At 46.9% G+C, this 18,045-nt stretch overlaps 1 protein-coding gene across 1 annotated transcript in view; it reads right to left on the bottom strand.

Moving 5' to 3' along the window:
• Positions 1–17,471, bottom strand: part of PRTFDC1 (phosphoribosyl transferase domain containing 1) — a 61,183-nt gene extending 43,712 nt beyond the window's left edge. The window contains exons 1-3 of the mRNA XM_040352532.1: positions 17,326–17,471; positions 6,732–6,807; positions 74–180 (exon numbers count right to left, since the gene is read on the bottom strand). Coding sequence (XP_040208466.1) covers positions 74–180; positions 6,732–6,782 — 158 coding nt within the window. The 5' untranslated portion in view covers positions 6,783–6,807; positions 17,326–17,471. The remainder of the gene's footprint in view (positions 1–73; positions 181–6,731; positions 6,808–17,325) is intronic.
• Between the last annotated feature and the right edge of the window lie 574 nt (positions 17,472–18,045).

The following is an 18,045-nucleotide window of genomic DNA, read 5'->3' on the forward strand; positions in this document are numbered from 1 at the left end:
CATATTTCTCATAGTATGTCTCTCAATATTTTTGCTTTAAAGCTGTAATAAAATAGATTTTTCTTGGAACTACCTGTCTACAATGATTCCATGAGGTATGAACACACAGTCCAGATCTTCAGCGTAGTGGTTTGGCAGCGTGAATACATCCAGATCATATCCAGTCCATTTATCAGAAATCTGCAAAGAAATTAAAATTAATAAACACAACTGAAAAGATTGATTACATTTCAGCAGCTATTCATTACAACACACAATGGGAAAAAAAAAACGAAATCTAAGATTGAAAGGAATCAATAGGAATAGTTTAAAACCCATGTTTTTCTCCAATTGGAAATTTTTTCTCCTCTTCCTCCAGACATACAAAAGTGAGAGAAAATCTCTCTAAGGACACTTCTTGTTCTATGACAAACTGTAAACTGGACTAAATGGTTAGATTTCCCATCACTTTCTATTCCAATGGTTAACAGAACAAATAGAGAGATTGAATCTTACAAAGGGGGATCCTTGCTCCCTCTATGCTATAAGACTGGCCCCTGCAGCCTCTTTTCTAGGGAGCTGCCGCAGTTGCAGGTACTCTGACATTATCCATTACAATACAGAGCCAATAGCCATGGAGGACACCAAGGGCAGCCCACAAGCCTGGGCAACCAAGAGTGGGTTGAACAAAAAATAAATAGTTAAAAACTCGGGAGGAGCCGCTGTGCTAACTATGCTATGTTAGTACAGCGATCTCCCCCGCTGAGCTATTGTGTTCTGACTGGGGGGACAGCTTCCGGACAGAACCCCCCCCCCCCCCCGGTCTGTGCTCTCAGCCAATGAATGCCGATCGGGAGACTTTTTTTGGTCATGCCCCTTTGACAGAAGCCAGCTGCAGCCCGAGGGCCAGATGTGGCTCTTTGCTAGCCTTTATCCGGCCCCTTTGGCACTATTTCTCCCACTGACACCAGCAATGGGGCACTATGCTTTCCACTGATACCAATGATGGGATACTATTCCTCATACTAATACCAGTAATGGGGCACTACTCCTCTTAGGCCTCGTAAACATGACCAAGTTTCAGAAACTTGCTGGGAGATATTTTTTTGCCGAGGAAACCGGTCGTGTGTACATTTTCGTCAAGGAAACTGTCGAGAAACTCGACGAGCCAAAAAGAGAGCAAGTTCTCCATTTCCTCGACGGGAATGGAGAAACTTGCCTTGTCGAGTTCCTCGACAGCCTGATAAGGAACTCGACGAGGAAAACGATGTGTTTCGCCAGTCGAGTTCCTCGGTCGTGTGTACGAGGCTTTTCTGACCACCAACCCTGAGGCCATATTTATTCTCACTGATGCTGGGCTTGGGAGATTTTTTACCCCCAATGCCCCCCTACCCCCACCCCGCCGACCACAATCCGGCCCTCCTAAAGTCTGAAGGACAGTAGACTGGCCCTTTGTTTTAAAAGTTTGGAAACTCCTGTGCTATGCCATATATTTTGAATGCCACCCCAATGCACCTAGGCAGGGCACTGCAATGCATTTGTGTTGTTGCATACAAAAGCGCATAGATTGGAACCATTTGTAAGTTGTGGCGCACTACATAAAAAAAGGTCCCATCTAGCTCTATTCTGTGTTGTGCTGCAGTGGCAGCTATTGCAAAATAAAGGAATGATGCACATTACATTTGCGAATACCACATGGTAAAACGCAATATTCCCCGCGCACACTTTAATTGAAATGGCTGTAATAATGCTGGGTGCTGTAATGACCACTGGCTGGAAACCGCAGACAAAAATGTAAAAATTTCATAAGTACACCAAGGATTCCTCAGAAGGGTCCAGAGCTTTATTCACATGGTCACACAGTACACATACGGCAACGATTCGGAGCCGCAGGATCCCTTCTTCAGACAAATGCCACTTGCCTGACAAAGGGGCCCTGCGTGGCTCTGAAACTTTGCCGTACCATGTGAATAAAGCTTTGGACCCTTCTGAGGAACCCTTGGTGTTCTGATGACATTTCTTCACTCTACCACATGTTAAAGGTGCGTTCAATACCGCAACATACTAGTGTGAACAGGCCCTTTATATTTATTTGCAATAATTCCAGCAAGCGTAACTGAACAGCTTGTCTCTTATAGGAAACAAGCAGGTTGCTAAATCCAAACAAAGCTTGCCAAGTCCTTAAAATGTACATGGTTGACCTAGACAAGATTATAGTAGTTCTCAACAAAACTGGCAAACCTAACCATTAGAAACTTTCCCTATGTTCCCAGGGTGGCCCATTGAGCCAACTCTGAAAATTCTGTGACGCTCTGAAATAAAAAGGTGAAAAAAAGGCCACTGCGTAGGAATAGCCTGAGCTTGTGTCTGCTATCATTGTTTTTGGAAGGGTACGCTGCTCTCAATAATACTTGGCAGACGCTCATAGTAAAACTGGGCATGAGTCCTGAGTATTTGCTGAAGGTTCGTGTATTTGTACTCTGGCTTACTTTCCTATGTATACATAAAGTTCATTTTTTTAAAGCCTCAGGACATCATACCCTAAAGTAGCTGTAGACCCCGGATCATTTATCTGATACCTGTGTATGGGCATGCTTGCTTTGAAATGGTAATTAGTAAATTAAATATCTCAAAGATACCAGAGCATGTTGGAACGTTCATCTATCAAAAGCTAAATTGCTTTTTTTCTGACAATTTATGTCAGGACTTCTTTTCAAGGCAATTCTGGAGGGGAGGGAAAACCAGTTTCACTACTTCATCATGTACATAAAACACTTAAAAAATACCTTTAACCCAGGTTGACACTGGGCTGCGAGAATGAAGCCATGCGAGTTCAGCTGAATTCGCACCATTTCACTCTCGTTGGCAGTCCCGATTTCGGCTGCGATTACAGAGACATCTGTGCACCCCAAAATCGCAAACAGTAGTACAGAAACTACTTTTTAAAATCACTGCAGCGCCGCAGATGCGGCGTCGCACTGGTGCCATTTCCGACGTCCTGTCGCGAAATGCCCCTGTCGAATAATGCCCGCCCGGTACTGCGCATGTGCAGCGCTTGAGCACTACGGAGCCGCGAAAGCCGCCGAACACCGTAATTTACGCTCAGCTGTACACGGCGCCTGTACACAATAGCCGACATTGTGCCACACGCTCTCGATGCTCGTGCAAGTCTGCAAGGGGCGGATTTCTTCATAATGGGCATGTGTGAGGGGAAGATGCCTACAGAAGGGGGCATATTTTGTAATGATGGGCAGTGCTATTGCTTGTGTTCGCTAGCTAAACCATCTTAACATAGGGTGACCAGACATCCCCAGTTTCTGGGGAAAGTCCCCGGATTGAGGACACTGTCCCCGGACAAAGTCTGTCCCTGGTTTTGTCCCCGGATTGGATTTGAACAGGGACTGGAGCAATTTCAAAAACAGTCAGGGCAGAATAAAATAAAAAAATTTGAATTACACACAGGGGGGTGTATTTTTTTTCCATTATCTGTGCCCCTTTCCGATGATCTGGTCAGAGCGGAGGGAATATTTCTTCAGTTTCGGGTGCATGCCCATTCAGCTCCACTCACATGTTCTTCTGCCTTGGCTCAAGTCCCGGCCAGCCGCCTGCCTACTTATCTCCTTGTCTTCCCTGGTGGAGTGATCTTCCTCCACTCCCCACCAAGTAGTAGCCAGGGCCCAGAGAATAAGTCTTGACAGGCTGTGAGGCGGGCGGCTGTGGCGGCGGGCGGGCAGAGAGTCACTGATTGCCGCCATTACTAGTAAAGAAAAAAATTTGCCCCCGGTTTTCATTTAAAAAATATGGTCACCTTATCTTAACAGCACTGCCCATCATTACAAAATACGCCCCTTTCTGTAGGCATCTGCCCCGCCGTCTACAGCTGATCGTAAATTTTCGATGTTTGGAGGCTTTCGGTGGCCCTGTACTGCGCAGTACCGGGCAGGCATTATTCGACAGGGGGCATTTCTTGTCAGAACACCGGCAAATGACGCCGATTTGACATGTCAAATCGCATGTCAAAACGCAGCAGAGTGCCAGGGCTTAGACAAAACTTTTTTCCCCCTATTTTGGACAGTATAGGGAATGGTTCAATCCCCATTAACCACTTACCCCCCGGACCATATTGCTGCCCAAAGACCAGAGTACTTTTTGCGATTCGGGACTGCGTCGCTTTAACAGACAATTGCGCGGTCGTGCGACGTGGCTCCCAAACAAAATTGGCGTCCTTTTTTTCCCACAAATAGAGCTTTCTTTTGGTGGTATTTGATCACCTCTGCGTTTTTTATTTTTTGCGCTATAAACAAAAATAGAGCGACAATTTGGAAAAAAATGAATATTTTTTACTTTTTGCTGTAATAAATATCCCCCAAAAATATATAAAAAAACATTTTTTTTCCTCAGTTTAGGCCGATACGTATTCTTCTACATATTTTTCGTAAAAAAAAATCGCAATAAGCGTTTATTGATTGGTTTGCGCAAAAGTTATAGCGTTTACAAAATAGGGGGTATTTTTATGTCATTTTTATTAATATATATTTTTTACTAGTAATGGCGGCGATCAGCGATTTTTTTTCGGTATTGCGACATTATGGCGGACACTTCGGACACTTTTGACAAATTTTTGGGACCATTGGCATTTTTATAGCGATCAGTGCTATAAAAATGCATTGGATTACTATAAAAATGCCACTGGCAGTGAAGGGGTTAACACTAGGGGGCGGGGAAGGGGTTAAGTATGCCTGGGTGTGTTCTTACTGTGGGGGGGGGGTGGCCTCACTAGGGGAAACACTGATCCTCTGTTCATACATTGTATGAACAGAAGATCAGCATTTCCCCTGCTGACAGGACCGAGAGCTGTGTGTTTACACACACAGCTCCCGGTCCCCGCTCTGTACCGAGCGATCGCGTGTACCCGGCGGCGATCGCGCCCGCCGGGCACACGCACGGGAGTCGGGGGCGAGCGGGGGGCGCGCGCGCCTCCGGCGTTGCGCGCGCGCCCCTAGTGGCGGCTGAGAGAGAGGACGTTATACTACGTGCTCTCGCCCAGCCGAGCCGACCTGCCGACGTAGAACGGCGGTGCGCGGTCGGCTAGTGGTTAAGGTCTTTTTTTTTGCAATCTGTGAGGCCCCGTACACACGACCGACAGAATTCAGCCAGAAACTCGATCGGAGCTGGATTCTGCCGAGAAACTCGGTCGTGTGTACACTTTTTAGCGAGGAAGCCGACGAGGAACTCGTCGGGCCAAATAGAGAACATGTTCTCTATTTCCTCGTTGTTCAATGAGGAAAGTCGGCCCGCCGAGATCCTCGGCGGCTTCAACACTGAACTCGACGAGGAACTCGATGCGTTTGGCACGTCGAGTTCCTCGGACGTGTGTACGGGGCCTGAATCATATGAGAGTTTTCTTTAGTCTTCCTGGAGACACAACAGGAAGATTTCCACTTTTCTATTGTGTAGGCTGATGTCTACATTATGTTGTGTTACTCCTGGTAATGTCTTATATCTCTTTAATTTCCTAGATTGTAAGCTCTAATGAGCAGGGCCCTCTGATTCTTCCTGTATTGAATTGGATTGTAACTGTACTGTCTGCCCTACTGTTGTAAAGTGCTGTGCTAACTGTCTGCGCTATATAAATCCTGTATATAAATCCTGTATGATATTAATAATAATAATTGCTGACTGAAACACAAGGACATGTGACATGTTAGCCAGATTCAGGTACGTTCATCAGTAGATACGCCGTCGTAACTCTGAATCTACGCCAGCGTTAATTTAAGCGTATTCTGGAAACCAGATACGCTTAAATTAGGCTAAGATACAAGCGGCGTAAGTCTCCTACGCCATTGTATCTTAGGGTGCAATTTTCCCGCTGGCCGCTAGGTGGCGCGTCCGTTGAGTTCGGCGTAAAATATGTAAATGACTAGATACGCCGATTCACAAACGTACGTGCGCCCGGCGCATTTTTTTTACGTCGTTTACGTATGGCTTTTTCCGGCGTAAAGTTATTCCAACAAATAGCTGGCTTAGTCAATGTTAAGTATGGGCGTCGTTCCCGCGTTGAAATTTGAAAATTTTACGTCGTTTGCGTAAGTCGTCCGTGAATGGGGCTGGACGTAATTTACGTTCACGGCGAAACCAATACGTCCTTGCGGCGTACTTTGAAGCAATGCACACTGGGATATGTACACGGACGGCGCATGCGCCGTTCGTAAAAAACGTCAATCACTGTCGGGTCACCAAACATTTACATAAAACACGCCCTCCCATCCTCATTTGAATTAGGCGCGCTTACGCCGGCCACATTTACGTTACGCCGCCGTAAGTTAGGAGGCAAGTGCTTTGTGAATACAGTACTTGCCTCTCTGACTTAAGGCGGCGTAGCGTAAATACAATACGCTTAAAGATATGCGCCCCTACCTGAATCTAGCTAATGTATGTTTGGGTCACTTGCTATTTATTGTGCCTTTATATACAGGGAAGCTGACCTCATGGTGCAATCTAGTGTGGGAACAGTACAGTGGAGTGATGATTTAAAAAATAAAATAAAATCTGATCTATGGTATTGCTGATGCTCAAACATTTTAGATCAGGCACTGTGCAGATTTGTGGTAAAAATAGAGGTTTGAGAATTGTGGGTGCTCCTGTCCACAGAGTACTGCAGCCATTGTTGCCTGGAGGCCAAATTCCAAATCATGTCAGTTTTAGGGTAATAGTAAAAAAATAATGCAGAAAAATAAAGCTGTACTACTTACCACCATTCCACGATGTTTATCATAGTAATCCTGGGATTGGTTTTCATCCATTTAATTTCAGAGGGGGACTAGATAACTGTGGGAGCAATAGGCAGAGAAATGTGAAAAGATTTGTTGCAGCAACACATGACAAAAATATGCAGGGACTTTATGCTGCTGAATATGAAAGTGGTTGCAGACGTTCAATTTTTTAAAATAACAAACATGTTATACTTACCTGCTCTGTGCTATGGTTTTGCACAGAGCAGCCCTTGCTGGCGCTCCAGGCCCCTCCTCTTCATTGAATGTCCTCGCGGAATGCTGATTTCCATGGGGGGCACCCATGTGGGCTCGCTCCCGAGTCCCGCTGCTGCGTCCATTGACACAGGCAGCCCTGCCCCAGTGTCACAGCTTTTGATTGATTGGCTCCCGCTGCTATCAATCTGTCCAAAGAGGAGACAGATAGCGGCTGGAGGCACTGCACTCGTGCACATCACTGGATCGGGCTCGGTTATGAAAAAGTGGGGGTCTTGGGGGGGTAGCAGCAGCACAGGAGGTTTTCCACCATCATGCATAAAAAGCATGAAGGTGAAAAACCCTAAAACCCTGTACACACGACCGGGAATCCCGTCAGGAAAATAAACGTCAGTTTTCCTGACGGGATTCCTGGCAGGCTTGCCCTGAAAAGCCGTGTATACATACGGCCACACTAAAACCCGCCGTTCTTTTGAATGGCAAGAATGCGATGACGTGCCGGAGTCTAGTCACATTTAATTCCGTCGCCGCCATCTTGCTACACCCCAGGCTAACGTTGTATGCTACCGTGCATGCAAAGTGTTATCGAGCATGAGCGGTTTTTCTACACTCAGGTAAGCATACAGACGACCAGTTTTCTCAGCAGGAAACACTCTGCTGGGAATCCCGACGGGAAAATAGAGAGCAGGGTTCTCTATTTTCCCGTCGGAATTCCCGGCTGTTTTCCTGACAGGAAAACTGCTAGGGAGCATACCCACAGCCGGGATTCCCGGCCAAATGCTCTCCCGGAAAACCGATCGCGTGTACGAGGCTTAAGGCTTTACAACCACTTTAAAGTCAAAGTTCTATTACTTTGCAAAGAGGAACTTCACCCATGCCCATGTGTAGTCCTGATCTTAGGCACACTTTGGACTACAGCTCCACAGACCAAACTGTTAGAGACAGTGTCACACATGCTGCAGCCACTCTTACACAGCCAGTGCTGCCGCTGTTCTCCCTCTCCTTGCCTGCCAGTGAGGAGAGAGAGAAAGAAACACAAACACTGAACATTTCCATGGCACACAGCTACAGTGTGAGAGCTGGAAATAAGCCCCACCCACCATCAGTGAGACTATTGGAACAAGTAATGCTGTTGCTGTGCAGCCTGGGAAAGGACAAAGCCTGCTGGGAAGAGCAAGGACTTGTGGGAGATGTAGTTCCCAGAGAGACTGGGCCTGTACTACAAATTAGCTCTGGAACTACAGATCCCAGCATTACCAGAGCTCTGGAGAGAGATAGAAGGAAGGACTCTCCCTGGGCTAGGGGCAGTTGCAAAGAGGAGGTGGTGGAGCACACATACAGTGTAGAAGGCTGATGTCAGGTCAGTTTGTCACAGTGTCAGTGGACATCTCTTGGTTTGCATGATCATGAAGGTGGTTCTCCCAGGGCGAGGCTCGGCTATTGCACTACCTGGCCGTGCTGATCGTGGTGTCTTCCCTGCCGCTTCTCGGCCTTTTGGCTAGGACTAGGTGTGGTATCTGTTCTTACCAGTTGTCAGCGGAGTGCTGAAGCACCTCCTACATGGGGAGGGTGGATGCAATCCAATGACGTCATTGCACCTGGAAGGATGGTTTCAGCAGGGACTACGCTGTGCTGCCCGACAGATACTGGGGGCCGGCCTATGGTTGAGTCTGAGCCATCTGGAAGGGTGCTCCTGGTGAGGATGGGTGCTGCGCTTGGTCTTGGTCTTTTTGCCGAGTTTTAGTCTGGCCCTGGCTGGTGTAAGTGCTATCTCTGTCAGCGATCCGGTAGGAGGAGCTGGTAATGCCCTGTGTGGTGGAACGGGGTAGGACCATGCAAATCTGCCGGGTTGACGGAGGGTCTGGAGGGGCTAGTATTGGTGGAGGCTGCTACCTGAGCGGCCGTCCTCCCCAAGAAAACCTTAAAGGGCTCTCTAGCTGGCAGGGGTGGAGGGCTGCACTGGCCGGTCGGGGGGTCGGATATGGAACGAAAAGCCTATGGTGCATGTGCCCCTGGAGTGGTAGTCCAGGGGTATCTGAAGATCACTGTGTGTGAGGGACACATTGATTTAAGATACCACGGTCACTGCACCAGATACACACCTTTTTTAGCACCTGCCTCCTGGGCCGGGCCTTTTGGCTAGGACCGGAGGAATTTTTTATTCCTGGCCGGAGGGCCTGGTTAATGTTTCACCACAATGGCCACTTCTTTTCACTCTCCTCTCCACTATCCCTTCCCCCACTTTATTTTATTTATAGCCTATGGCCTATGTTTGTCACTTTTTGTCTTTTTTTGTTGTGCACGTTTTGTGACACTGTGTGATCAGTAGGGTGCCGGTCCTCGGGCCAGCCCTGAATGTCTTGGGAGTAGGTGGACATGGCCTTCTGGCTTAGTTCGCCTGCTCTCATGGGGTCTCCCTTCGGGGGAGCCCCACCTAGTACTGGGAGGGTTCTGTTTCGGCAGTTCCTCCGAGGAAGTTGGGTCCGTGTCGGCTTTGGTTGCTCGGACCACAGTACCTCAGTCCCCGTCTGGAGCCTAACGCCCCGGGGGATCAGGGTTTGGGTCCCTCTTCACAGGAGGACCACTTGACGTTGCACCCGTCTGCACGTTTTTGTGAACACTCTTTATGTGTGTGCACATTTTTTCTGCACCGGGTGGAGTTTTTGGGTGTGTTCAAAAAATCTCTTGGTTTGCGGGAACACCACTGTCAACTGCCTGGTGTCATCACATGATCATGGGGAGGATGACACTGCAGAGTGGGAGGAGCCAAGTCAACACCCAATGAGCTGGTGAGAGGCTACTGGCCATACCCTACCACACCTAACTTTGGGTGACCAGATTTTTTAAATGAAATCCGAGGACATATATTTTTTTTTTTTAATTGGAAAATGGTAAACTATTTTAAAAGCATATTTTCCTCAAATTATATATGCAGTGTATATGGTTATGGAAGGATTATATGATTTATATGTTATTTCTCACATTTCGTCCATGAGATAAAGAATAGATACTTCTTAGAATTTTTTTCTGTTATGACTACCAAATGTTAAGAAGATAAGATAAAGAAAAAAAATGTTTCAATGCAGAGAAGAGGCGTGCATCAAGGTCAGGTGTCAGGAGGACCAGTATTCATCTGTCCTCCCTTAAAGTTACAGCCGGCCTGCAACCTGCCCCAACACAGGATCCATACCTCCCAACTGTCCCTGATTTTTAGGGACTGTCTCTGATTTGGAGGAATGTCCCTCTGTCCCTCATTCCTCCTCATGTGTCCCTCATTTTGGTCTGATCTATATAGTTGTATATAAAATGCACTTTTTATCTATCAAAAAGTGTTTCCCATGCTAAAGGAATAGTAATGGTAAAAAAAAGCACTTGTGGGTTTAACCAATCTTATTTTTTTTTGTACAATACTCCTTTAAGGGGGCGTGGCAAGGGGTGTGTCCTATGCCTGCATACGTTTGCTGATAGGTGTCCCTTGTTCTCATCTCAGAAAGTTGGGAGGTATGCAGGACCTTGCACTGTAAGCAGGGCTCTATTCCCTGTGACAGTGGGCACTGCTACGGTCAGGCTGAAAAGGGAGGTATGGGGCGCCAAAATTCAAATCCAATTCAGGGACAAAACCAGAGACAGTGTCCTCAGTCCTTTTGGGTGAGCCCCTCCAAATAAATACTTACCTGAGCCCAAACTCAATCTGGCGCTGCTCTCTCTCTCTCCCTCTTCACTGGACTCGGTGAGAACAGCGGAAGCCATTGGCTCCTGCTGCTGTCAAATTCAGTGATGAGGGGGGTGGGGCCAAACCACACTGTGTGTCAATAGATGCACACAGTGCGGCTCAATGATTTTGAGCCCACACACTTCCTATGGAGACAACAGGAGAACCACCAGGGCAACCCAGAAGAGGAGGATCAGGGCTACTCTGTGCAAAACCTTTGTACAAAGCAGGCATGACATGTTTGTTATTAAAAAAGAAAAATTCTTTAAATCACTTCAAAGGACCAATATTGCTTATTGGGGACACCGTACCTGGGTTCAGAACAACTTAATTTTGAGAGCTCAAATGTACTGGCCAGTAGGTAAAGGTTTGACAAAAACTACTTGACCATTGTCATAGCATTCCCCAGTACACAGGACCTTCCCCAGTATAGGGATTAGGAGTCATGCTATGGGCCGCCTATGTATTACCAATTCTACTTTATTTATTGTCTATTTCACATACAGTATATGTTTAATTTATTCTTTCTAATTTCTATTTCTTTGGTTATTGTATATTGTTGTAATACATATCCAACCTTCAAGGTTAAGTTCCCCTTTTAAAAAATAAATAAATGCACATCTTTTTGCAGGTAAAAAATGTGCATTTTTTTTTTTTTTTACTTGAAGCCTTTAAAGTGGTTGTAAACTCTCTCTCAAAAAAAAAAAAAAAAAACGCTATGACCGGCGACAGTTTTCCCGGAGATATTTACAGGTTTGCAGGCTCCGATTCCCCGTGTTCGCGGGTTTCCGATTGCCCGGAGCCGTGATGACGTTGCTCTCACGAATGTGCGCGGGAGCCGCCGGTCACGGCACAGCTACTGAAGAAACCGCATGAGCGAGCTTTTTCTTCAGTGTGCATGTGCCGATGACGTTTGTAAATGTGGATACAGTGAATATCTCCTAAACAGTGCAAGTTTAGGAAATATTCACGGTACCTACAGGTAAGTCTTATTATAGTCTCACCTGTAGGTAAAAGTAGTAGTACAGAGTTTACAACCACTTTAAAGCATTGCACTGGCGGGTGCCATGCAGGAATCCTGATGACTTATCTGTGTATCTGTCTTCTTGTACCTCGTATGGGCAGGCAAATACACTCTGGCAGATTCATGTACATTTGCGCGATATTTGCGGGGGAGCAGGGCAACGATTTTGCCCTGCGCCCCCGCAAATATTTTGCGCTGCCCTCGATTCACGGAGCAGTAGCTCCGTGTACTGCGAGGGCGCGCCGGCAAATTTGCCCGGCGTAAGCGCGCGCAAGTTAAATGATCCCGCCGGGGGCGGGAATAATTTAAATTAGGCGCGCTCCCGCGCCGAGCATACAGCGCATGCTCCGTCGGGAAACTTTCCCGACGTGCATTGCGGCAAATGACGTCGCAAGGACGTCATTTGGTTCAAAGTGAACTTATGGTTACACGGGCGCAATTGCTTCTTGAATCTGGGCCACTGATAGGAAGAGAGAATAAACCACCAGAGCGCCATGAATGAAACTACAGCTGCTGGAACATGTTACGTGTTCCACTCTGAATACAGATGGTACATGTCATATGATCCAAAAGGTGAACTTATCTTGTAAGCCTCTTTCGTGTCAGAGAGCACTGGGAAAAGGGAACCTGAGAAAATAGTGACTCTTTCTGGGATAAGCGCTATACAATCAATTTTCTCCCAATGTGTCATTAATTAATTTAAATTTTTTTTATTCAAGAAAAACATCCATCACCTTGGTAAGATTTCCTCTCATGGGACACAGATGGTAAAAAAAAAGTACAGGGGTTAAAACCCCCTTACTGCAAAATAAAATAAAAAATGCACTAAAGTTCTACAAGTGTGCCCAACCTGTGGCCCCACTCTTCACAATCACCCCATATTCATGTCATCATCTATATTTGTGAGCAACTATTTTCAAGGATGAAGCACAGGAAGGGCAAATGTAGAACCAAAATATCTAATGAGCACCTTGAGAATTCATTAAATTCCACCCACTTTTTCAACTACCGTATTTATCGGCGTATATCGCGCACTTTTTTGCCCTGAAAATCAGGGCAAAATCGTGGGTGCGCTATATACGCCGATACCCGCTTCCCGCGCCGTGTTTGAATGCCTGCGCCGACATATACCAAGCACAGTACACTCGGGTACATTCGGCCAGGCTCGGCTTCGCTCGTAGTCACGCTCTGTGACGTTTATGCATGAGAAGCCGAGCCTGGCCGAATATACCCGAGTGTACTGCGCTTGGTATACGTCGGCGGAGGCTTCAAACTGAGCGCGGGAAGCGGGGATTCGACATGAAGACAGCGCGGGAGAAGCCGGGAGGACACCACCGAGGCCGCAGACGAACGCCGGACCGGAGGAGGCCGCCGATGGACGCCAGGCAAGACACCAAAACTGTAAGTAGTAAAATGTAATAAAATGTTTTTTTTACAGGATTTTAGGGTCAAAATTAGGGGTGCGCGCTATACGCCGGAGCGCGCAATACCCCGATAAATACGGTAGGTCTAAGTTCGTTGTCCAGGGGAGGAAGTTGTAGAAATTGCAATGTCCACACAAGATGTAAAACCTTCAACTGTGGGCTTTATTTTCGCTGCATAAAACTTGTGAAAGAAGCAGAGAGTATAGAGAGAAGGGAAAGGTTCAGGTACGCGGTACAGAATACACACACAAAATATTAAAAGTTACAGTATTCACAGTATTCACCACTCACTCCTGAGTGGGTATTGCTCACCCGGATAGACCCCTCTCACATGGCCTAGCAGCCGGAATGATGCACGGACAGTATAGTAACAGTCTCCGCCACAGACCGTCTGAGAACACAGAATGGATAGTCAGGAATCCTCTGCCACAGGATTTAAAGTCCCGAACTTCCTGCCTTACAGCCAAAGAGCCTTTAAGCCAATTCGGCGGACTGTAAGACAACTTGCAAAGCGGATCCCTTTTCCTTAACGAGGTTACCAGGCCTATCCCGAGACATCAGCTTGCCTTGCTTGTCTCCTCCAGGGCAGGTCCTCCCCCCGGTTTCCTTCGTTAAGAAGCTTCCTCCATTTGGATGGACAGCTTGGGATCCCCTGTAGAACCATAGGCCCCAGCCAGCATAGTCGGGCCTACTTGATAGGAACACAGCCTCAGACCAACGTGGTCCCAAAACTGAAATCACGCACACCCACCTGGCGCCAGGAGGGCCACGAGGCGAAGGACCCCGAAAAACAGCGTCTGCCCCTTAAGTACCCCCTCCCAGCATGCACAGTGGGGCACCACTCCCACTGGGCTGCTGCCGAGTCACTATGGTTTGCCCGAGTTCCAACATGGGACTGAAGAGGTAACGCCACCTATAGGCAACAAGATAAAACTCCTACCGAGCACAACCATAGCCAGAACAGAGGCTAATTTAAATAGAATTAACAGAGTCTGAGCCCAACTATTGGCTCAGACACCCCTAAATTTACAATAGCGCCCGACTTGTTGGGAGACCAGCGCTACAGTTGTGTGACCATAGCAAATTAATTTTCGCTATTAGCACACAAGTTCCCCCCCAGCCAATCAGGAGGCAGCGGAAACCAGAGCCTGCACTCCAGGAGAGGACACCACAGCCCATGCGGGGGGGGTGCTGTGCCACGCCACTGGTGGGTGTTGTTTGTTTTCTGCCCCCCCAAAGAAGAACCCACCAGCCGCCACTGGTCAGGAGAAAAGTGTTCAGAAGATATTTTAGATTAACTAGGCACTCGTTGTTACAAAAGGATTATTGCAGACAGAAAAAAAAAAAACTGATATGTGCAAATCATATTCATTCATACATCTTCAACAGTCAAAAAAAACTCCCAAACACTACCCTTTTGATGAGCCTTGCCTTCTCCCCAATTTGACGCCGCTATCTTTAAAAGCAGTAGGGAACCAGGAAGTGAAGACACAAGGCTTCACTTCCTGATTCCCTTACCGAAGATGGCGGCGGCAGCAGCAGCAGCATCCGAGGGGCGGGTCGGCTTTGGGTGCTGACATTGCGGACTCCCTGGACAGGTAATGCCATGTATACTCGATCGGATTTTCTGTTGGAATTCTGCTCAAGCTTGGCTTGCATACACACGGTCACACAAAAGTTCTCTGAACTTTCGTTCATCAAGAACGCGGTGATGTACAATACTACGACGAGCAGAGAAATTGAAGTTCAATGCTTCCGAGCAGGCGTCAAATTGTTTCCGAGCCAGAATTTTGCTCGTTGGAATTGCTACAGATGATCGGATTTTCCGATAGAAAATTTGAGAACGAGCTCTCAATATTTTGCTGGCGGAAATTTCCGACAGTGAAAGTCCGATGGAGCATACACACGGTCGGAATTTTCGTTTAAAAGCTCACATCGGACTTTTGCAGGCGGAATTTCCGATCGTGTGTACGGGGCATAAGTGTCCTTATTTTAAAAGTCAGCAGCTGCAGTATTGCCGGCCCCCGCGCTTAGAGGCCCCTTTCAGACGGACAGATAGAATGGTGGTTTTAGCTGCGGATTTTCTATTTTTCTACCGCAGCTAAAAGCACACAATGTTTTCCTATGGCCCCATTCACACAGCGTTTGCGTGCGATTACGTTACATGCGGTTTGGTGCGAATAGAAAAAATACAATTGAATGCGTCCAGGTGCGATGTAGCGCAGCTATATGCACATAACCGCAGGTAATCGCAGTCTTTTTTGTCAACTGCGGATAGCAGCGTTTTAAACAAACAAAAACAAAAATAATAAAAAGGGTTGCTATGGAAATGAATACCGCAGCTAAACGCGGACCGCAATTAACCACTTTGACACCATTGACACCCACACGCTGTCATATGACGTCCAAAACGGGGACCTGTTATCCCGGGTGGACGTCATATGACGTCCTGGGATTTGCGGGGGGATATCTCAATGATGCCTGCACCCGGAGGCATCATTGAGATATCATTTTTTAGCGGCGGCGATCCTGCGCACCGTAAGAACGATCATAGCGGCGGTTCCGCCGCTAGATCGTTCTTACATGCGGCGGGAGGGGACATCCCCCCTCCCGCCGCCATCCGGTGCTTCTCCGGGCTCTCCCGTCCCACCGGGGGCCCGGAGAGATGATCGCCGTCCGCCGGATGTTTGTCATAGAGAAGACTGGTGACCAGATGGTCACCAGTCATCTCTATGACCGTCGGAGGCCCGGGCGCGATGTGATGACGTCACGCCCGGGCCCCCCGTAAGTAAACAAACCGCAATTGCGGCTAGTTTGAATGAGATCTGTGAATTTTTTTTCACGATCTCATTCTTTCCAGCCTGGAAGAGAGATGTGGGGTCTTATTGACCCCGCATCTCTCCTTAAAGAGGACCTGTCACACACATTCCTATTACAAGGGATGTTTACATTCCTTGTAATAGGAATAAAAGCGATTGAAAAAAAAAAAAGTGTAAAAAAAAAGTGTAAAAAATAAAGAAATAAGTAAAATAAAAAATAATAATAAAAAAATTAAAATGCCCCTGTCCCCGGTAGCTCGCGCACAGAAGCATACGCACACGTAAGTCCCGCCCACGTATGTAAACGTCGTTCAAACCACACATGTGAGGTGTCGCCGCGTGCGTTAGAGCGTGTGCAACAATTCTAGCACTAGACCTCTTCTGTAACTCTAAACTGGCAACTTGTAAAAAATGTGTTGCCTATGGAGATTTTTAAGTAACGAAGTTTGGCGCCATTCCATGAGTGTACGCAATTTTAAAGCGTGACATGTTAGGTATCTAGTTACTCAGGGTAACATCATCTTTCATATTTTACCAAAAAATTGGGCTAACGTTACTGTTTTGTAATTTTTTAATTTATGAAACCATTTTTTTTACAAAAAAAAGACGTTTGAAAAATTATTGCGCAAATACGGTGCAAGATAAAAAGTTGCAATGACCGCCATTTTATTCCCTAGGGTGTCTGCTAAAAAAACATATATAATGTTTGGGGGTTCTGAGTAATTTTCTAGCAAAAGAATGACGATTTGTACATGTAGGAGAGAAGTGCCAGAATAGGCCCGGGAAGGAGGTGGGTTTTAAAGCCCGGTATTGAAGTGGTTAAACGCACGTAAACGCATGTAATCGCAATGTGCAAATGTAGCTAATCGCAGTGCCTGGAGCCTTGAATTTCACAAAACATTTGTAGTGCTTTTAACTGCGGCAAAACAGCCGTCCGTCTGAAAGGGCCCTAAATGTTCCCCTATGCATTTTCTGTGAAGTGCTAAGTACATTTAACTGCACGGAAGATGCTCGATCATGAATGGGGTCTTACTAAATGAGAGGAAAGAAGCAGGCCAGAGAAGATTTTGGGCCAAAAAATTGTCAGACGGGAGCCATGCAGTTGTTTTTATACTAGTGTTCTATATGATAAAGGACAGATGAAAATGCAGTATGAGGCTCCTGTTCCATACCATAGTCCCTCACGCTACTTTTCAAAAACTTTTGATGACTCTCTCTGACCTCACTCCAAGATGTTAGTGATGGCCACAAAGATCTATGAGCTCCACAAGTCAGAGACACACTTCTCACCATAAAACCAAGAACCAGTGTGACTCGCCCATCTGTATAACTATAGAGTGAGGGTCCTCTAACCTTGATTGCCCCCCACATCCCAGCTCACCTCGGTGTGGCTTCCTGGTTGAAGAGTAGTAGAGAAAAGCGAGGGAACGGGGCTCAGTCCTAGTACTGCTGGGGGAAGAGGGCTGTGCTGAAAGACATGGCTTGTTTTCTCTGCAATCTGCTGGCATAATGTGAGACTTGTGATAACTCTTTCTTCCCCAGACTGGAATGCACACATATTGGTTTCGTAATTTGAGACCTGGTCTGGCTAAGCGACTGTGCGTGAAATTGGGGATAAAGAGTGTGTCTCCCTCTGGCTAGTCATCCACTAAGCTCTCTGTTTTTAACAGGGAACATTTTCTTTTTTAATTCTTTAAAGTATGTCTAAAGCTCAAACTTTTTTTTTTTTTCTTGTTTCCTTTTTTTTTGTTGAGGTTTTGAATAGAGTGGGGGATGGTTAGTAAAGTGGACGTTTTCATTAGTGCTCAGTAATTCCCTAGTAACCATTGTCACTAAATCGGAAAGTGATGGAAATTTCAAAATTGTGTTGCAGGAACAGAAATGAAGGTAAAGTAACTGTCTGTGAGACATTAGGGCAGTGGTTCTTAACCTGGGTTCGATCGAACCCCAGGGGTTCGGTGAGTGAGTCTCGGGGGTTCGACGGAGGTCACACAGGGCCGCCGGTACAAGGCAGGGGTGGACGGGTGCCCTGGGCGATACCATTTAGTGTAGATGGGGGGGCGCAGCCGCAGGTGAAGCTCTGCCACGGCCGCGGCCGCCA

The sequence above is a fragment of the Rana temporaria genome, chromosome 5, assembly GCF_905171775.1.
Source record: "Rana temporaria chromosome 5, aRanTem1.1, whole genome shotgun sequence".
Lineage (NCBI taxonomy): Eukaryota > Metazoa > Chordata > Amphibia > Anura > Ranidae > Rana > Rana temporaria.